At 38.3% G+C, this 22407-nt stretch overlaps 1 protein-coding gene and 1 pseudogene across 5 annotated transcripts in view; both read right to left on the bottom strand.

Moving 5' to 3' along the window:
- Positions 1-9334, bottom strand: part of LOC102225925 (ras-specific guanine nucleotide-releasing factor 2-like) — a 35502-nt gene extending 26168 nt beyond the window's left edge. For 2 of the 5 annotated variants that reach the window (XM_023338808.1, XM_023338811.1), the window contains exon 1: positions 8484-9334. In XM_023338808.1, coding sequence (XP_023194576.1) covers positions 8484-8762 — 279 coding nt within the window. In that variant the 5' untranslated portion in view covers positions 8763-9334. The remainder of the gene's footprint in view (positions 1-8483) is intronic. The other 3 variants (XM_023338809.1, XM_023338810.1, XM_023338807.1) reach the window with 2 other exon arrangements.
- A 9111-nt stretch (positions 9335-18445) lies between these two features.
- Positions 18446-19688, bottom strand: LOC106700094 (annotated as a pseudogene).
- Positions 19689-22407: the final 2719 nt, after the last annotated feature.

Below are 22407 nucleotides of genomic sequence, written 5' to 3'. Positions count from 1 at the left end.
TTTACTGCAATAACTTCTGGGACAATTTATCATCTAGCAAAATTTGTCATAGTGGCAGGCCCAGGTATAGGAAATATACCAGTGCTTTCAGTTAATTATTCATTTATTTTATCATTTGCAATGAAATACAATAACATAAAATGCAACGCCCACAGTGTAGCTTATTTTGCTACACTGTGCCTCAGAGACAAACAGACGGCCAGTGTAGTAATGATGTAACGATAAGAGGGTGAAAGATATTTGCTGGCTACAAACTAGAGAGGCTTAAGGGCTTGTTTGTGTGTTGGGGGATGGGGGGAGAGGGAGTGAGGGTTTACATAACCACCAAGGCTTGTACAGCTCCTTGTATTGCTAATGCGGCTTCCCCAGCCACAAGCCTGCTTTAAGCTGCAGGATAACAATGAGTGAGACGGACAGACATAGAAAGGGAACTGTAAGCTGACTTGCCCTGCATTCAGAGGGCGAAAAAAAACAAAACAAAAACAGTTCATCAGTCTGACCTGGACAGAGCACGTCAATTCAGCCAGTGTTTGGTTTGCAAGATCTGGTATTATCAATGCACACTCATCAGATCTCCACACCATCCTCAGCTGCTCAACCACTTTCACAAACCAATCAGTTATGCAGCATAAATGAAAAACATAAGGTTGTCCTTAATGCGTTACTAACTTTAACTTGTGGTGCTTTCTGTGGTGTGGAAAGGTGAACGTATTTGTATTGAAAATGTTTAGTATGAGCCTTTTAGTTCAGCCTTTACTTTCACCAAACCAACACAACACATGCTGAGTTACAAATTTAGGTTCCTCAAATTGAGAATTTGAGGATGGAGAACGACGGGTGGATCAATCAAATCCACAGGTCACATACGGTCTCAGCAGTAGCCTTCCAAATGTTGCCTTCTTTAGTCTACCATCCACTCCCATTAACAGACCCGCGGTAAACAAAATATATATATATATATATATATATATATATATACTTACAAACTCCTATAAAATAGCTGAAACATCAAAAATACGTCACTAAAAGGGAATCTTCTAGCCTGAGCACCCTGTAAAAGAAAAAACATCTTTCACCCTGTTTTAAAGATTAGTCACAATAATACTTATATTTTATCCATTAGTTTGTTTCATTAAGAGGGCAGGTCATCATCAGTACCGGCTGAGAAGCTTCCTAACACTCATAAACTAACTATAAAATACTTCACTCTGCTTCTCCTTGTAACCCTTTCATTTAAATGATTCAAACATCAGCATTTTAGTTGTACCAGAATAACCAACGAAGACCTTCATTACACTGGTCATACTTGTACTCTCACCTCTTACTGTGCTAAATCTTGCAACCTCACACACAAAACAAAATAACAACAAAAAAACTGGTTTGTTTACTTCAAGCAAAGGAGACATGTTGAGCACTCAGGACGACGTTAAGACTCCCGGGGTGAGCCACGCACTGATGCATAAACAAACAAAAAGGCCAAGTGCAATGTCTGCAGGATTTCAAATTTGCACTCAAACTTTTCTGCACCGTAGCTAAACCGTCAGCGCTGATGTACAGCACAGATGAAGACAGAGGAGGACAGTCAGGGGTTTCATTTGATTCAACATGAACTGCAGAGAAACACAGGCTGATCCACACACTGCAGTCAAAGGGAAGCTCCAACTAGGACAGGTAGCCACGGCGATGGGAGTTTCTCTGTGAGATGTGGTTGTGCTGCCTTGGTATTCAGAAAGTGTCTGCAGGCAAAAGGGCCAGCAAGGATGCTATTCTCAGTGAAGCAGAGCCACATCCCAGAACAGAACAGAGCAGCTCCACATGCCAGGTCACAAAAACACAAACGGTCTGCACCTTCAAAGCAGCTCATGTGTGATTTATCGCATAATAATACGCCAACTCCACGATTCAGCTCAATATTGGTGTTGGGCTTCCACATCGAACTTACTGCATTCAATCATTTTCACAAGTTCAAATCAAGTTTTTTGAGAAGCAGCGCAAAAGTCTCAAGTCTTTCAACTCAAGCTAAAGTCAAATCTCAAGTCTATAATAGGTGAAAAAGAGAAAACTGTTAATCATTGTCTTTGCTGTACATTTTACATATTTTAAATCTGACTGAAAGATAATTTTGAATGTGTCAATGATAAGAAAAGATGGTAAAAATAGTCTTAATAGAATCACCTTTTTTTTTTTAGATATTGAATGTATAACAATGAATTTGTATTCTGTGCATTCCTGTGTATGAGGAGCGAAGTTTGATTGGCTAAAAGCTGCTCAACTTGACCTGGTGCTGATTGCATTTGGCTCCGGTCACCAGAAGGTCACCGCATTTACATTTGAATATTTTCCAGGTGAAATTTTGAAGGCTAATTTCTGCAATTCAGTTTTTTAGGCAAATATTTTGCTGACTAAAGTCAAGTAAAAAAAACCAACTTAAATCATGTACCTGGATAGATGCAAACTACATCTCGTTGCTTGTACTTGCGACAGTGCAATGACAATAAAGTTGAATTCTATTCTATTCTATTCTAATTGCACAAGATAAAAATTCAGTGTTATAAATCCAATGTAAAAAAATATGTGATTCTAAAGAGACTATTTTTCTAGGAAAGGCTTTTATTTTGAAAATCAGGAATTGTCTCTTTAATTACACAGCTAGATTTAGCAGAGAGAGAATAAGGTGGCAGAGGAAGGTTAAGTTTATTTTGTCCTGAAACAACCAGAATTTGTTCAACACAGAATTCAGTTAGAGTGAAATAAATAATAAAATGAAGATTTAATTTAGCGTAGCAACAAACCCCTGTGAAGCTGTAAATGGCTCATATCTGCTCCCACAGTGTTGTACTCCAGTGACATGAGGCCTTTTGATGTCAGTTAATACACAACCTTCATCCACCAGGCAGTCGGCTTTCCTGGTGACTCCTTCAACTTTGAACAACTCACTGAGACGTCTTTCTTCTTCAGGTAAGAAAGCCTGCTGGTCATGTTGTCACACAACTTCACTTCATCAGCATCTGAATTCGAGAACTTGGTCTGCAATCAGCTAAGTGTGTCAAAACGTTCTCAATAGTCTCTATGCATTAAAACGTACCATATTTATATTGTACAAAAAGTGGATATCAGGGATGTCCAAATAAACAATATTTCAGTGTATTCAATATAAACAGAATTAAATATACTCATTTGAATAAAAATGGATACAAACTGACTGACTCACATTTGCCCAAATAGTCGTTATGATAATAACACTCAGGCCTCTGCAGTCACTTAAAATCAATAAATGGGTTGCCACAACTTTCTTCAGCTGAATAGAAACAAAATGAAAGTTTTATTTTTGGACCTAAAGAGGAACCATCTAGAGTCAGCACAGCTTCAGTTACTACAGCTGGAGACTGGCGGAAAGGTCCAAATTCTGGGTACAGTGATGGACACTGATCTGAACCTTCAGAGTCACATAAAGACAGTTACAAAGTCGGCCTTCTATCACCTGAAGAACATTTCCAGGATTAAAGGACTGATGTCTCAGCCAGATCTAGAGAAACTCATCCATACGTTTATCTTTCATTGATTACTGCAATGGTGTCTTTACAGGTCTGACTAAAAAAAATCAATCCTCCAGCTGCAGCTGCTCCAGAACGCTGCTGCTGGCGTTCTCACTAAAACCAGGAAGCTAGAGACCATCACCCAATTCTAAAGTCCTTCCACTGAGAGAAGAGACTTTAAAATACTGTTTATAAATCACAACACATTAAAGATCTGCTGTTGTTGTGTCAACCTTCTGGACCTTTTGGTTCTGGTCTGATCTGCAGAACCAGAACCAGAACCAAACATGGAGCAGCAGCATTCAACTTCTATGCTCCACAAATCTATAACAGACATCCACAAAACTGCAAAGCAGCTGAAACACTGAGTTCCTCTAAATCAAAATTCAAGAGTTGCCTTTTAATTAATAAGAAGTGGAAAATAAATTAATGTTCTAGTCTGGATTGCAACTTCTTTTTATTTTGCCACTACATTGTAATATTTTCTGTTTGTTTTTTAGGTTATGTTTTTAGCACACAAAGCACATTGAATTGTTTGATTTGCTTAAATTAGCTATATGAATGAACTTGACTTGACTAAACCATCATTGTACTCGTTGCAAGTACAAAGGTGAGGTGGAATAAGAGATCCTGTCCTGATGCTTCGACTTGGAACGTGCTGCAACAGGATCCAGGGCTGCCAAGACTGATCCCACTAAAGGGATTACAAATTTATTTTAAGAACAATAAAAAACACCCTGAGAAATGTGTTCCCAGTTTATTCGTTACCCCGTTTGTTTACAGTGCTGTAAGGTGTTTGCTCCCATATACATTTCTTCAGTTTTGTATGTAATTGTTTGGGGATGACATTACAGATCTGCTGTATTTTCAACAGGTCCGGTTTGGCTATGAATAACTGTCGAAGGGAATTAATAAGAAAATTAGTCATTTAGATCAAAATTACAGAGTCGGAGCTTCACCTGATTATCAGTTATTGATTATAAATACATTCCTGCTAAGGTTTAGATGAAGGTTTTTAGTCCAGTTTTTGGAACAGCAAGGTGCTACACATCTTTGAACTAAAAACCGACAACTTACTTTATGTCACACATTCATGCAGTGACGCTTCTCCTCTTTCTACTAAAACTGAAAGTGGGTTAATGTGGTGCATTGTGGGATTGATCATTCAGTCTTATATCAGTCTCTTTGTTCCCTGTAGTTCAGTTCTTCCTGGCTGTAGGCACAACAGATCAAACCAATTTTAATGTAGGACGAAGACAACTTGAGTACACAGACATTGTAGTTTTTAAGTGATGCATCCATCCATCATATGTAGCCGCTTATCGTTGCAGGATCATGGGTGGGGATCCCCAGCAACCACGGAGTGAGACAAGGTACAATCTGTAAAGTCCATCACAAGGCAGCATAAGCTAATTTGTTAATTACTGCAACACTGGAAATTTGCTTAACGGAAACACATCAATTTATAAAAAAATAAAAGAATTTCGATAAAAAGTTTTTGCCCTAAGATGAGAGGGTTTTTCGGCCATATTGAAATAATAAGTGTTTTGCGCAAAACTTTTTTCGCGTCATATGATCAACACACTGGATGTTGCCATGGGCGTAAAAGACGAAGAACACGACAGAATGATGGTGCAGCGTGTTTCTTAAGGTCTTATTGCATAAACAAGCTCAATCATGTGGAATTTCTTATTAAATTGAAACACCGCAATTGTGAAATTTGATTATTTTTTTCAACACAGTGGAGAAATTTTGGCTTACTCTTCTTTGCAGAACTGTTTCTCCTCAACCACAATGGAGAGGTTTCAGTCTTGGACAACATGTTTGGGTTTCCAGCAAAGCATATTCATCCGATTTAGGTCCAGACTTTGACTATGCCCAAGATCGTCCATATGTCTATATGTCAACTTCAATATAGTGATAGCAACCTTGAAAATCAACATTATAAGTAAAACTCCATAGCTGCAGGACACAGTATAAATAAAGATACAAGCAGAGATTTGGACATCAAAAGAGCTGAGTAATCAACTGAGCACAGAGGTTTTGATGTTCTTAGATCTTTTGTCTGACTTTAATATTGCTTCATCAAAAACATTCGTCTTAAACTGAGCCGGCTGACAAGGTGCCTCATTAGGCGGAGATCAAACAAAGCTCCGTCAGTAAGCTTGTCACCATTGGTCTGGATGTGCTTCACGTCAGGACAACATCACTGTAACGCCGACCGCTGCAGAATCCTAAAGCAAAGGTTTAAAGTCTGCGTTCTAACAGAACATGGTTTGAAAAGTGGCGTCAACTCTCTATGGGCTGCTGAAACTAAAAATATAAACTATCTACAACAGAAGCCAAGTTTGTCCTCATTGTAGATTTAGCAGAAGCACTAAAGTAAAGTAAAAAAAAAAAATAAAACCTGTGAATTTGCAAAAGGGAAATTACGGATCTAATCAGCCATCTCTGCCACCGCCTGCATGCTGCTGTAGAGCTTAATCAGTTAGCAAGTTTACCTTTTAGACTGATATACAGTGTTGAAATTATGTGCTTTGTCAAACAAATTCGTGAACAAAAACTATCACTGTCCTCTTCTACAATAATCCTAATGCCGCATCATTCTTCTGCACGGCCGTCAGAAACTTCCCAGTCGTGCATCTAAGATAATAAACAGCTGCTGTGCAGAAAATCAATGTCAACTCCCACAAACTTTCTTTTGTAATCACACTTTATACACCAGAAAAATAATCAAGCCACTGATTCAGCTCCTTAGCAGTTCTTAACCATCTGCTTTTACAGAACGTCTAAAATATTTTAATTTACACGGTATATTTGTCGTAATGTCGCTTCATATCTGCAGTGATTAACAAATAATATAAACTTAGAGAGATATAACTTAAGTCATTCATAGGACATGCTGTGTTGCAGTAAATGTAAGCAATGCTTTCCCTGTTTTCCCCAGTTTTAGGTCGTACAATGGGTTAAATAAGTATTTGATATGTTGCCGATTTTCTATTTTTATTTTTGAGCTTGCTAAGATTGGAGAGGTCTGTAATTTTAATTGAAATTAAATCTCGGGAGAGAGAATCTAAAAAAAATCTAGAAAATGGCCTTGTGTGATTTTTTTTTTTAAATCAATAATTTGTGTTTTATTGCATGAAGTACAGTGGTGTGAAAAAGTATTTAATTTTAAAACTTTTTTTGTCAAAAAAAAAAAAAGCCTTTCTCACAGTTTAGATTGTTTTTTCTCCCCAAATGCCTTAATTTAAAAACTGAATTTTGTGTTTACTTGTGTTGTTTTTTGACTGATATTTAGATTGGTATGATGTTAAACATCACACTAATGATGTTGAACATCATAGATATGATGGTCAATCATACCACTAATGGTAAGGTTGAATTTCTGTGCAAAACAAAAACAGAAATCAGGAAGGGGACAGTCTTTCACACCGCTGTAAGTGCTTGATAAAATACGACAATAGAACTTAATATTTGGTACAGAAACCTTTGTTTATAATTCCAGAAGTCAGACATTTCCCAGCGTGTGCAGGAGGATTTTAATCCCTGTGTCTCAACTACTTATTTTCCCCACTGTATTGGTTTGCAGCACATTATAACCTAAAATGTAAAATGCTTTGACTTGTTTTCAAAATATCAGCTGCAGTCCACACTAACATTCAATCTTTTGTATTTATGACCCAATTTACAACCCCTGTAAATCTCCATCAGCTTAAAATGTACTTAGTTTTTAATAATAATGTAATAAAGAAGGTTGTAGGGTGGTGCAGTTGTTGGCACCGTTGCCTTGCAGCAGGAAGCCTCTCTGCATGGAGTTTGCATATTTCCCCTTTGTACGTGAGGTTTATTTCTACAGCAAATTCAAAAATAACCACATGAGGTCGGTAACTGCTCTAAGTCGCCCTTAGGCGTGTGTGCGTGGTTGTTTGTCATGTGTGAGACCTGACCAGGATGCTGCGTGCCTCTCGCCCCATTGGGGGTTCAGGAGAAGCGTGTAATATCAAAACAGATGTTTTTCAATCTTTCATTTGTTTGAATTAATTATCGGCAGCTCTTGTTAAAGATTAAGTTGACAATGAAATCAGGTGAAAATATCTTCATACATCCAGAGGTTAATAACCTCTAAAATGCAAAGAGTCTTTTTTTTTTATCCCCCCCCCCCACACACACACACACACACACACACTGCTCCTGGTAAATGAAAATTGTTGAGAGCCAATATGATTTCTATCAAGTTTCAGAAATGTGTGCTATGTCAAATTAGGTTTAGGTTTTGGAGCAAAGAAAAACATAAAATGTCTATAAGAAGAAGAAACTGGAAACTGGAAAAAATGGCTGAAAAAAGTCTTGCACTATTAGTGTCATTTGTTGTGAAAATTCTATGTAGATACTAGAAAATTGTTTAAAAACCAAAAATGGCTGAATTCCTGACTCAGTTATGAGACAGTTTCCGTCACTGAAAAATAGACATAAAAGGTGTTAAATGTTTCCACCAGCACTTTGAACTGTAATATTTTTAAAGTTACATTGTTTAGTTCCAGTGTGCGTCCTGCATCAGATACACAGTTGACTAGATGAGTTTGACCAAAATCTTCTTAGAACTCGGTGGTGTTTTTAAACTTAAGTTGATAAAACCTTTTTTTTTTTCAATTTGTCATAGTAAATAAGAGGTTTATCTATCATTATTGCATGTGTTTAATATTAAGACTCCATCTTATGGGGTTTGAATACTTCCAATTAAGGCAAAGAAGGCAAAAACAGTTGTATTTAATCATTAAATATTGCGTTATTTATGGAACCTTTCATATAAAATATTCCTTTATCTTTCACCTTATGATGCGAACTGATTATTTTTGGCGCTGCTTTGATTGTGGTGTAAAACCCTAATCACAGTTAACTGGAGGCTGAAGGCTCCTAATTATTCCCCGCATGCTTGTCACGCACCTGCTGTTTCTCCGTGGGCTCCTTGCTGATGGCGGACACCTTGGGCGCAGGTGCCCGCTCGCACGTGCATCCTTCCAGCAGGTAAATGCCGGAGGGCCTCGCGCTCTGGTCGTTCTCAAAGTAGAAGAGCACGTTCTGGTACAGGGCGAAGTACTTCTCGGTCCAGCGGCTGTTCTCCGTGGTCTTCTTGCTCAGGTAGCCCCGCTTCGAGCCCTCTTTTCGCGCCACCACCGAGAGATAGAGCGCGTGGCCCTCGTTGTACCGCACGCTCTTCTGCATTTTATAAGGGCTCTTTATTTAAACTTCAGGGAGAGGCCATCACATCGCGGCGCATCTTCAGATATGCTGCTGCTGCTGCGGTTATTTTTAGCGGACTGATGCCAGAGGGACGGCGGTTAATGTCTCAGTCTGTTGGAGAAGGTAATCCGGGCTTACCATGATATAAAAAGTTGGAACGTCCGCCGCTCGGCAGCTTTAATGCGGGCTCTCGGAGTCAGCTCAGACAGTAACTACAGCAGCACTCACTCTGCGTTTGCATCCCACGAAACTTTAGAGAGGAGTTGCGCCTGTTAGCGCGCGAAAGTAATGCAATAAATATATATTTATGGAAAAGAATCCACAAAAAAAGGACAAAGAGTGACACTCACCGGCAGCAATATGAAAACAGAGTCAGAGGAACAGACGGTGAAAACAGAATCACAACGGAGATCAGCGGTAATCGGCTTTGACACGCACTTAAAGAGACAGGTCGGTCGGTACCGCCCCGCTCCGCGCGCCGCTGACCGTTTCGCTTCACTTTGTAGTGAGTGCGGCGCGGCGCGCGAGCCCCACTGTCGATCCGAGAGCGCAGGAGCTCTGCAGCGCGTGAGCGGTGGAAGCGAAGCAGAGACGTTTGAAGTGGGGAGGCTCAGGTGTTTCAGTGATGCTGCGTCCTGCTCGGATGCTGCTGATGTATCTGTCAGGGAAGGTTAAAGGAACCTGGATTTATATTTCATTTATGTTTTATTAGTGTTATTATAATATTCTATAGTCGTTGTAGACGACTTAGTTTAGTAAAATATTACAAACTAACACTCTCAGATATTTCCTAGAAATTGTCACCTCTGTATAGGTTTATATATGTTTTAAGCCTTCAAAAGCAGCACTCACTACCTTTGTCCCTTTGGCAGTAATAATAAAACGCATTTTAAAAATGCAAACATTATTTACATCGACACAACTTTGTTTGTTTGCCAGTAAAAATAGACACGACGGGGATGTTTATGAACAATTTACAAAAATCCTTGCTTGCGAGTCAGTTGGCAGAACTGTTTTCCAAAAACGAGTTTTTCCAGTTGTTGGGAATGTTTCCACGCAGAATGCAAATCCTGTGAGCAGATATACAAATATACTTTCATAAATTAAGAGGATTAGATTTAACATCAGAAAGGTCAAAAACCATCTGGCAGCCAGTTTACACTTTCACTATAATTGAAGCATGTTAAAAAAAACAACAAATCAAGATACTGTGTATTTCCTGCAATTTACATTTATTTCTGTATATATCAGGACTACACATCTCTCCATGAGGAAAACATCCTGATTGGTGGACTGCAAACACAACAGTTATTTAAGTTGCTGACCCTATTTTTTCTTTTTTTTCTCAGCCACAGTCAATCTCTATGTATCAGATGCCAGCTTTTTACTTTATTTTCCACTTGCTGGGTATAAAACTCAAAATAAAATACTCTAATAAAGACGTTCCTCCTTTGTCTGCAGCAGAACTTGGACTTTCCTGATTGGACCAAAGTGGAGGCTTGTTCTTGTTTGCATAGTTCTATGGAAGGAGCCTCATCATTTTTCTACAAACAAATTTCTACAAACAAAGGAGAAGAGTTTAAGAGAAACTGTGTGACAACTGAATTGAAAGCTTACTGATCACTCCTAGCAGGGCAGCTATTCATGAAGCCATCTTTTTTTATATTTAGGTTGATTTAAAATGAGGTGATGCTTTTTTTGTGTTGTTTTTGAAACGCTCACACATGCTTACACACGCACACACACACACACACACGCACACACACACACACAAGTGAATAGGGTAAAAGCAGAAGTTTCTATTTTTGCAAAGAGGTGATATGCATCAGAAGATGGGCGTTCGTTTTGAAACTCCCATTCAGCCTGAAAGCACAAGCAGATGTTGTAGTGCATCAGTGAGAGCCTTTGTGTGTGTGCATGCGTGTGTGTGTGTGTGTGGCCTTGTTTTTGATACAATGTAAGGACCATTTTCCAGACAAAAACTACGTTGTGGGGACCGACTGCTCCTTATGGGTCCCAAAGTTAGTATCCCATCAGAAGAGGTGTTGTTTGGAGGTCAGGGGTTATGTTTAGGTCTAAAGTATTAAGAATTGAGTTGATGTAAGGTTTAGAGTTAGGGATGTACTGGTGGCTAGGTTTAGAGTAAGGGTGAGGATTGGGCAATAGAAATGAATGAAAAATGAATGGACGTCAATGCAAAGTCCCTGCAAAAATAGAAAAACTGTCTGTGTGTTTGTGTAAAGACACAGAATGGGATCATTCATGTCTCTTTTATACAAGTGTGTTTCTGAGCTAAGCTAATACCTTGCGTTCCTCTTGAGTACCGATGTAATCATGTAGATGTACTTTTATATGTGTGTTATTTTTGCCATAAAATAAAATTACATGCTAAAATCAAATTACAAAAGTGACAGTAAAGCACACGCAATTGAAATCCTTCAGATCTTCCAGTAGAAAACTTTTTTTAAATGGTTGATTTTGATACTGATATAGCAGAAATTGCTACATTGGTGTTTTAGAACCAGCTTGATCAGTTGTGTTGTTTGAATTTTGTTGTTAGAATAAAACAAGGCGAGTGTATTAGAGTTAATAACACCAGGAGTCATATTGAACCGGTTGATATAATCACCAGTATGGGCAACAACATAGTAATGGAGATAGTCCTGCATTTCAGGGATGTTTATAACAGATCGTCATAACAACGTCACAAAGACCAACAAACTCAGCACATAGGTCAAGAAGGAAATTGTAAGTTTAAAGTGGGTTTGGGTTCTAAATCTTTCAATATCTGAATATAATAATAGTTCTGCAAAGCTGCAGAACTACTAAAACATGGCTGCCCTGCTAAAACTGACTGGTCACAAAGGAGAGAGAATCAGCCAAGAAGCTGATGGTAACTCTAAAGGAGCATCAGAGATCTACAGCTCAGATGGAGGAACTGGTGGACAGGATGTGCACTCCAAACATCTGGAGTGATAAGAAGAAAGTCATTTTTGGAAGCAATAACAAGTCCTGCATGTAGTTTGCTACTAAACCAATTAGACACAGTAAACATAAGGAACAATGTGCAGAAGACCTGAGAGTGTTTCTGAGTTTCATCTTCCAGCAGGACAACAACCTGCAACATACAGTCAGAGCGAAAAAATAGGGTTTTTAGACCAAAACAATGTATGTGTTACATTGGCCCACTCAAAGTTCACACCTAAAATTGAGAATCTTTGGCAGGTCCTGAAAATTGGTGTTCACAGACACACTCTGTCCAATATCACAACATGGCTCCTCTATTAACCCTTTAACAACATTTTTACCAGCGTTTCACTCAGAAGCAGCTCCTGTAATGAGCTCAGCAGGTGTTTGCTAATTGCTGGTGGCTAGTCTGAAGGAGCTGAGTGTGCAAGTCGCGGTGGAGGGCTGCTTTGTGAGGTGGAAGCTTGGATGCTTGGAAACTACAGCTCAAAGGAGGAGCTGTGTCTCTAAGGCGGGGCTACGTCCACCCAGGCGTTTTGAACAGCTGACTGGTTGCTATGAAGATTAAAGGATTTCTCAAACATGTATAAAAGAATCAAAGCAACACTCCAGCTATGTTTCTGATGAGGGATTAACATTACAACATGATGTAAAGCACAAAAAAGTCGATTTTACAGAAAAGTGCCTCTTTAAGATTATTATTATATTTTTTGAAAACCATGGATTTTTTCCCCCTGAACTTCACAGTTCTGCAAAACCTGGTGTACTTTTGTCTCATCTGACCAGATTGCCGTCTTTCACAGTTTGTTTGCAGGAGTTTAATCAAGACTTTTTATGGCATGAATTTAATAGATTGTATGTAAGAATATCATTTCCCTCCACTTCACTGCTGTATGTTGCTTGGTGTTGGTCTTGGTAAATCCCAATAAAACACACTGATTTTTACTAAGTCAGATTGTAAAAATAAAATGTGAAAGTTCAAAGACTATGGAAGCATTCTGATGTGCTGCCTAGAACTGACACAAAGAAACAATTTTGCAAGATGGCCAGTAGATGGGGCAATAGTCATTTTCTTTCTGCTACTTTGTGCCGTGTTGCCTGCGTTTTAACCCTTTAACAACCACACCAAGAAAAAAACCTGTGAAAATTTTTTTCTTTGCATTTCTTTTACCCTAGGGTGACTCGTATACACAATCAAAAAAAAATTTTCCAACAGACCCTGTGGTTTTTAAAATATTGATCTCTACCAAACAGTTGAGATGTCACTTGATGGTTTAAGTATATGATGTAATAAAAATACCAAGTACAGTAGATAAATTCAAATAAAATGCTAATTTATAAAGAAATAACCAACAAAAAATGTCTGGGGCATTGGATACAGTTTATTTCTGTCAAAATGCCACAAAACACTGGTTTGAATTTCAACCAAGGAAAATATTGCGTCGAACAAGGGAATATTGCATTTTTAATCTTCCCATCTTGACTGTATCTGTATTAAAGTGCAACAGCACAAAATTCTCACATTCAATCCACTTCTGATTATAGGTAACAGTGCAAAATATTCATTTTTACATTCAAAAAGGAAAAGAAAATACTGCAGAACAATAGAAACATTTGTTGCTTTTATATCTCAGCACACCTTTTCTGTTTTGGTGCAACAGCATGTATTTTGGGACACAAGTGTCACGTATCTGGAGGATTGACTGAACTAGTGTTACTTGTTTTCATTTAAACTTTGAAAAAACATGGCAAACACAGAAAAAACATTACCAAACATATTAAAACATCACATTTCCAACCTTATCTATGTGTTTGCAAAACAACATTCTTTTTGTGCATTAGATGCACTTTACCTCTGGTGATATAACTTAAAGCATTCCTGGTTTGCATTCAAACACAGGAAGACATTACATTTCTCACATTTCCACCTGGACACTCCTTTTGGACACAGACTACATCTCCCTCATAAATGAATGTATCGCCGTAACAGCTGGAATCTCCTCCTTGGCATGATGTCAGTGATCAGGTCGAAGCGTGATTCACGGTGCCAGTAGTCCTCCAGTGATGGGAAATTGAAAACACCCATAAAAAGAAGGATCACTAGGAAATGCTCTATCTTTTCAGGACTAGTCTTGATTGGATCCCCCAACTCTTGAGCAGAGTACAAATTGGTGTGATGTGCGATATATTCAATCATCTCATCAGTGAAGAGCATTTTGAAATACTGGAAGGGTGAGGGCACAGCTTCAAGGGGTTAAAATCTTGAATTAAGAACCTGGAACTCATCAATGTCTTCCTGCTTCCAGATTCTTCTTGTGCTTTTGTTGGGGCCTGGGGTGTAACTTGGGTCGGCGTTGTCATTTGGCTGCTCCAAGGGAACAGTTTTTAGTGTGTGTTTCCCTTTCCGGCTCCTTTTACGAGGTGGCTGTGTAGAAGATCTGCTTTTTCAGGGAGCCTCCTCTTCATCCAGGGATTCAGAAGAGCTGTCTCCAGTATCATCTGCTTGTGTGGGCTGATAATCAGGATCGTCTACTTGGTCATCATCACTTAGATGACAATCAGATTCTTAAGGATTTTGTGGTACAAGGGCGAGAAGAGTGCGTGGCTTTGCACCATAGAAGGATTTAGTGTCCCTCTAGTGGTGATTGAAAAGTTAAAATTAGTTAGTAGTTGTGAAAATTATGATTTCCCCACATTTATTCTAAAATTTTACCATATTTGCTAATATCAACTCAGAAAGTCACAAAAATTATTTTGTAAGATAATGATGTTATAATTATTCTTAGTGTATAACACTGTAATAACACATTGTTTCATATTTACACCAATAGATGAAAATTACTTTTGATTTTATAGCAAAAAAAATTAAATGTTAACTACATTAGCTTAATTTGCAACATTTACCATAAAGTGACAAATGAACCGTTTGGTCAAGCATATTTTAAAAAAATTATTAGACCTTTAATTTAGCTTTTTAGGTGGTATCAAGTAACATAATTCTGTTTAGTAAGGTCTATAACACTATTATATGCCAGAAACCTATTTCTACCTTTCAAAGTTTTACCACAACCAGTCGATATTTGTGACAGATTTTTGTGTTTCTGACTTCCTGGTTGGAGAGGGGAAGAAGAAGAATACTATTTAAAGAAACAGTGCCCTCCAGTGGATTTCTTTAGCATATCGTACCTCAACCAAGCGGCAGACATGGCTCAATCAGGTTAAGCTAAGTTAGGCACTCCTCATATTGAGATATAGAGACTCAAAATGTGCTAAATCATATGGTCGAGTGGGCAGTTAAAGGGTTAATTAACTCAGCCACACTCATGATGAAGAAGGTCAAAGTAGTAGTAAATTAGTGAGTGATAAGTAAATGTAATATGAACAATATGTGTGATACAATAAAAGACAAGTTTTTAGTGTCTGTTCTGTATGTTGCTGTTTAGTGGTGCTAACTGGAAAGAGTTTTAAAAAGGCCTCCTCAGCTAAATACTTGTAAGTAAAAAAAAAAAAAAACACAATAAAAGATGCAGTCATAGTCATGACATCATTTTTTTCTTTTTATTATTATTTTTGAATAATTTTGCTCTTGCAACATGCAGTTTGATGATGAAGAAACCTTGAACACACTCATTGACAATATTGTGACCAAGAATTTTGAAACACTTTCAGGCTACAGTTAACAAAATCGTCTTTTAATTCCACAGTGTCTGCGTCCAAAGTGCAATAATTTTCCAATAAAGTGTTTAAAAATAATTGGTCAAATTTAGATGTATGTGAACACTTGGAATCATTTATCATCTTTAGGTAATTGTATTTTTCTTTCTCTCATTATGTCAGTGCAGATCTCAGACTTTGAAGGGAAAACTGTCTGACAGATCTGCAAGAACCTGGAACAAGAAGCCCAACATGTTCTGAGAAAGTGAACAGTGTCTGAGCCAAATGGAGCAACTGCCTGTTCTTTCCACCAGACCTCTAATCAATCCCACTAAACCTTCCCTCAAACACCAATCAGGTATTCAGAAATACAAATTATGGATAAACTCAGTTAGTTAACACTGAGTTCATCTTTATGTAGATCTTCTGCCAGCAGTTTAGGAATTTTGCCTCCATACAGATACAAGAATATTAAAAAACGTGATAATTTCTTCAGTGACACTACCAGGGGCGCCACCAGGAATCTTGGGCCCCCTGACAAAATATTAAATTGTGCCCCCCCCCCGCAGCAGCTGTTACAATTTTTTGAATCTATCTGAACTATCAAAAGTGCCACAACTGCCTTGCTTTCTTTGGTCCAATACTGATACTAGCACAATATTCACTTCTAGTGAATTTTACATGAAACAGTCCACATACCGTGTGCAAGTTGCTTAAATGTTTTCTATTAGTTTTCTATTACTGAAATGTCCCCACAAGCAACATTCATAGGCAACATGCAAAATATACATTAAACAATCCAGACTTCTCAAAAAATACTATGTTGTTGCATTTTATTTAAGCTGCAGTATATAACTTTAATAAAATGTTTTCTCTATATTAGTTAAAGCTGTCATCATGTCGTGACAGTTTGTTATGAGACAGATAATCTGTGAAAAGATCAATCTAACTGACACAAGAGGGCAGTATAGTGCCTTACTCTACCTGCCTTTCAGGTCGATGTCAGCAAGACATAAAGCTGTTTGATTTTGCTTACCTGAGTTTGCAAACGAAGAAAAAAAATGTGAATATGTTTCATTTTACCCTTTGTCTTGATCTGCAAGCTTGAATGCATACATATGTTACATTATGATGAAGATTTAATCCTTTCAGCAGGTGTCAAGCCTACTTTTCATTAACTTTTTCTCATTTCTCTCTTTTCAAAAGCATTAAATGTTTTATTTTTGACTGTCTGTTGTATTATTCTCATTGTAAACATCATGTTTACATCACCTGTAAGTGTAAAATTATCATAATTACCATAAATAAAGTGCAATTAATCTATATAATGTGTTTCACCTGCTGATAAAGGCCCTGAAATAAACAGAGATTTCTAAAATATAAAAAACATTTCACAGATCTGTAGAAGCCAACAATGGATTAAAGTAGAGTAGATCAATATCTGTCCAGACTCTCATAGTTTTTATTTTTATTGCTTGGACAGAAACCATTCTTCATTTTAGTTGTGACTGTAGAATGAGAACATCATAAGTTATACAAGCTGATGCAGGAAGAAGGCAAACTTCTTAAACCTGCTTGAGACGCACAATGGCCTCTTTAAGTGCTGAGAAGGAACATATAGATTTCAACATATAGATTTCAACACATAGATTCCAACAATGTTTAATCACTGAACAGAATGTGGACCTGCTAAGATGTTGTGTCAAAACTTGTCTTTAATTTAACTTCTTGGAACAGAACCAAAAAACGTGTTTTTTCTGTTCTTTCTGCTCAGCAGCTTTTCACTCACAAATCCTGATTCCATCAGAGGAGTTTATAACTTTCATTCTTACCCTCCTGACAGCACAAAGTTCTCTAGGGAAGATTTGTGTCCGTCTCATTCCAGAGCTCCCAATATTCTAATAAAGTTCATCGTGTCTTCAGGTTCTTTTCTTATCAGACACATGGCCTCTGTCTCTCAAGGCGTCGACCACCTGACATGTTTCCCCAGCAGGCTGGTCTTTGTCATAGGTGACACTAGGTGGTATGTGAGGGAGCTGATCTTGACACATCATGTCCCACCTGGTAACACGTGTCTTCAGAATATGTCTGATGAATATATCAAGATTATGAAGTTTGTTGACTGATGCGAGCGTTTGCAGTTCATGTATATCTGCTTATTGTTTGAGATAATCAACCAGACTCATTGAGCAACCAGATAAAATAAAAAAGAAATACTGGAGTATAATTGAGAAATCCATTTATTTCAGTAACTTAATTAATTAAATGAAACATTATATAGATTACACACACACACACTGATGTTTTCAAGATAGATAGTTAGACTTTATTGTATGACCCAAAGATGACAGAAATTCACAGTTGACTGTGATTTGTTTAAAAACACATATAAATTCAAAGAATTCACAGAAAAATGAATAAAATATAACCCACGTATATAAGGAAACAAAACTCAATGGAACCAATTAAAGACAAAGTAACTATGCAGACTTGATTGAATTCATCATTGTAGAGGAAACAAATAAGGTTTTTAGTTTTTTTTAATCATTTTTCTGTTAGTCTTGTTGATTTCCTTCTTGCAGTTAATGAAAACACCAATTTAAGATTACATTACATCAGATCAAAACAAACAAAAAAAATCACAGAAATATGGAATTCATCAAAAGTATTTGTGATAAGAAACCTAAAGGTTGTTTTCAAAAGGTACTTTTAACGTGACAAACCCCCTGACTATATATGTAATTAAGGCCCACACTAGGAAATATATTGTAAGCAAACATCGCTAAATACGCTACAAACTATTTTATTTATTTTTTACCCTTTTGTGGGCTCTAGTGTCCCTTATATGACAGTAGGCTGACAGGAAACAGGGAAGGAGAGGGGGGAAGACATGCGGCAAATATCGTCGGGTCCGGGAGTCGAACCCGCGACGGCCGCGTTGAGGACTCAAGGCCTCCAAATACGGGTCGTGCTAACCGCTACGCCACCACGGCACGCCCGACAAACTATTTTTATACTGAATGAGACTTTTTATTAAGTCACATTTACCCTGTGATGTTCTTCAAGACCTCGTCATAGCTGAACACCTGACATGCTATCTCATCTGTATAAGTTTTCTCTCCACACTCCATCAGACATGCAAACCAGCCATCGTCAATGTAGGCCAGATCAGAGTAACCACTGAGTCCCTTGTTAATGACCCAGGGTTTGCTTCAAGCTCCACTACAGTTTTTATTTGAATTTAGTGGGGAGTCGTTCAGATAAACTCCCAAATCACGTCTTTCCTTTGGATTTGTTGGATGAGAATAAAGTAGCCACTTGGTGTTTGGTTCTCCAGACTGAGCTGGGAAGGAAATCACACTCCCCTCACAGCCTCCACCTGTTTCCACAAGGGGTGTAACAGGCGTTATTGCATGGAAATCACTGTCATCAATCTCAGCTTGAACTCGATATTCTCCCTGACTGCGAGCATTGCAGTAGATCAAGCTGTGTCCCTTGCTATCATAAATCTCAGCCATCTGACATTCTATTGATGCTTCAGACAGCATTTTACTGCAATGCCATGTTTTACCGTAATCATCACTATAAAAGCAGAATGCATGAGGAGTAGCTTTTTTATCTTCTGGGCCTGTGTAAGCATAAGCTGGAACAATCATTCTGCCACTCTCAGTTTGAATGCCGTGGCCCGGTCCAATAGCAAACGTGGACCAGTTTTTAATCTCAGGCAGCACGTCGGTCACCTCAGTGACTTCACTCCACTTGTTGTCACTCTTCTTTGTGACGTACCACAGACGGGCCTTGTTCCAGTGGTTGTCTATCTGAAAGCCTTCTGTTCCTATGACATAGATGAAGAAAAGGAACAGTGTCTGTGTGTGTTTTTCATACACTGCACACGGGTTCATGGGACGATATCCGCAGGAGCACTTCTTCACTACTTCCTCAGGCAGAGACCACTGAAAAAAAGCACATTAGATATAATTCATAAGATCTAAATTGAAACAATACATACACAATGTTATATATTTATCTAATATGTCTTAGCTAATATTGTGTTGAAATTGAGTAGCTGTTTCACATAATTACCTTCACCGTCTTCTTCTTAGTGGCTGTGTCAATGTCCACTGTTCCTTCACTCATGACCAGAGCCACTGAGGAAGCATCATCTGCGGTTGTCCGCTTCTCTGCAAAGGCAAAGAGCTTTTTCTCATTGTTGTTGTAGTAAAGAGCTGGAATCCTGAATATTTCTCCCTCCCGTGACTGAAAGACGGTTTTTTCATTGCTGCCCATGGATGCTGTTGGAGAGAAAAATGGTTATACAACCAAAACAATCAAAAGCCAAAACAATCTGCGTTGAAGAAGCAACAGTTTGCTTGCTGCTCATTTTTGGGCAATATTTATATTTGAAAGATTGGAGGGAGGAGCTAAGGCAAGAAGGAAACGAAGAAATCAGATAAGTTCAGATCCTGCCAAAACAAATAATAGCAAAAGGCACAAATATTGAGGAAGTTGAAATTTGAGCCAACAACCTGACAATATGGCTAACTGGTCCTACAGGTGTAGCTTTTTTTCTTCTTCTATCATTCGTATATCTATACTGTAAAGCTCGAATGGAAAGCTCAGTGTTTTAGCTTTCATTCTCAGCAATTCTTCACTAACTGGGTCAGGTTCGTCCCAATCATGATCCCACCGCTAAAACTAGCATGCTTTATTAACCGCTGTGTGGAAGTTTAACGTCAGTGTTAGAGCAAAGTTTGCTGTGAATTTAGTTTACTGCAATGAAAAGAAAATGCTTGACTCTAATTTTCTCATTTATACCAACAAATAATCAAAGGAAGGAGAGAAGCTGAAAAAATGAAGAGCCAAGCATTGTTAACAAAACATGATCATCAGTTTTATATGTGAGAATGAAGAAGCCAAAAACTGTTTGCCTTAAATATCTAATAAAGCAAAAATAATGAATGAAACTAATGCCACTCTAGACTAACAATCACTAAATAACTGCACTAAATACATATTATTTGTAGATTTTATAGATTAATTGCACTTAGTGATAAAGTCCCTGAGATAAACAGAGTTTTCAGAAATATTCAGATTTATTGAACAGATCTGTAGAATCCAACAATGGAGGAAAGTAGAGTAGACCAATATCTGTCCAGTCTGATATAGTTTTGGTTTTTATAGCATGGAAAGAAAGAACTCTTCATTTTAGTTGAGACTGTAGAATGAGGACATTTTAGATTATACAAGCTGAACACCTGATGCAAGAAGAAGGCAAACTGCTAAAACCTGCTTGAGATGCGCAAGCAGGTTGATGAGATTGAGCAAACAGAGAGTTGAACACTTGATGGACAGAATGTGGACCTGGTGAGATGTCCTGACAAGAACTTGGCTTTAATCTAACTTCCTGGAGCTTCTTCAAAAATGTGCTTTCTCTTCCTGCTTCCTTGAGTCAAGAATTTGATTTTTCACTCTAATCGGGCTGCCAGATCTTTTCTACACTCCTAAACAGCTTCTTACTGTACAGCAACTATTTACTGACAAATACTGCATCAGTCAGAGGAGGTTATAACTTTTATTTTACCCTTCCTGACAGCACAAAGCTCTGTACAGAGGAAGATTTATAGAAGTCCTCCTGCCTGGTTCCGATAGAAAACTCACCCATCAGTCATCGATGAATACAGACTTGTTGTCCTGACAACCCACATCATGAAGGTTCTGCAGAAACTCCTGCTGGACCACTTGAATAAGCAGAAAAACTCATGTCAAAACCCCCTGCAGTTTGCTTATCACCATGGAGATGGAGTTGATGTCATCATGCACCTGTTTATACATATCATATAGAAACTTGTCTTACCTGTAACTTCCTGGGACTCTACTGGTGGCCTTGTAACCCTTATTTTTTTTAATAACTTTCATCTTTACTGTCCTGACAGCACAAAGTTCTTTATAGAGGAAGATTTGTGTCCCTCTCATTCCAGAGCTCCCAGCAGAAGTTTGAAGGGTCTCTACCCAATATTCCAATGAAGTTTATTGTGTCTTCAGGTTCTTTTCTCATCAGACACATGGTCTTTGTCTGTGGCGTAGACTACCTGACATGTTTCCACAACAGGCTGGTCTTTGTCAGAGGGTCTCTGGGGGATATGTGACGGAACAACAGCTGATTTTGACACATCATGACCCACCTAGTGACACCTGATGGAGAGTACCTTCAAACTTCAACTTTCAAGCGTTGCCATAAATTCTCTATTATTAATCTTTTTTTTTGAAAACCATTTTTAAAAAATCAGAATTGATTTGAAAATGTAATAAAAAGAACTCACCCATCAGTCATGTCAGTCATGCTTGATGAAAAGGTTGTGGACCATGGAAGATGTACTGACAAGAACTTGGCTTACTTCTACTTTTTTCCCCCTTTTGTTTCCTTAAGTCAAGAGTGTTATTGTGGTTTGGACCAGACTCTACAGGTGGCCATGTACTGTAACTCTGAATGATTTATAGCTTATAACTCAAGGCACTTAACAATAACATGAATAGAGCAGCTCTGTGGGATTCTGCAACATTTCCTCGACCTTGACGTAACCAAAGACAAGGTTCTATTGTTGTAGAAATCCTCCTGTCTGGTTCCGGTACCAAAGAAAACTCACCCATCAGTCATCAATGACTACATACTTGTTGTCCTGACATCCCACATCATGAAGGTTCTGGAGAGACTCCTGCTGGCTAATATGTATTAGCAGACGAGCTCATGTCAAAACGCCCTGAAGATTACTTATCGCCATGGAGATGGAGTTGAAGACGCCATCATGAACCTTGTTCAAGAAACCCACTGTCTGGACAAAGCATGCCGCACTGTGAGGATCATGTTCTTTGATTTCTCCAGTGCATTTAACACAATTCAGCCTAATTATCTTTGTCAGAAACTCCAGAAGACACAAGTGGAGGCCTCAACAATCGCCTGGATCTATGACTACCTCACAAACCGACCACAGTGTGTCTGACCTGGTGG

Source organism: Xiphophorus maculatus, chromosome 8 (assembly GCF_002775205.1).
Source record: "Xiphophorus maculatus strain JP 163 A chromosome 8, X_maculatus-5.0-male, whole genome shotgun sequence".
Taxonomy (NCBI): Eukaryota; Metazoa; Chordata; class Actinopteri; order Cyprinodontiformes; family Poeciliidae; genus Xiphophorus; species Xiphophorus maculatus.
This window is presented reverse-complemented; position numbering and strand designations above follow the sequence as displayed.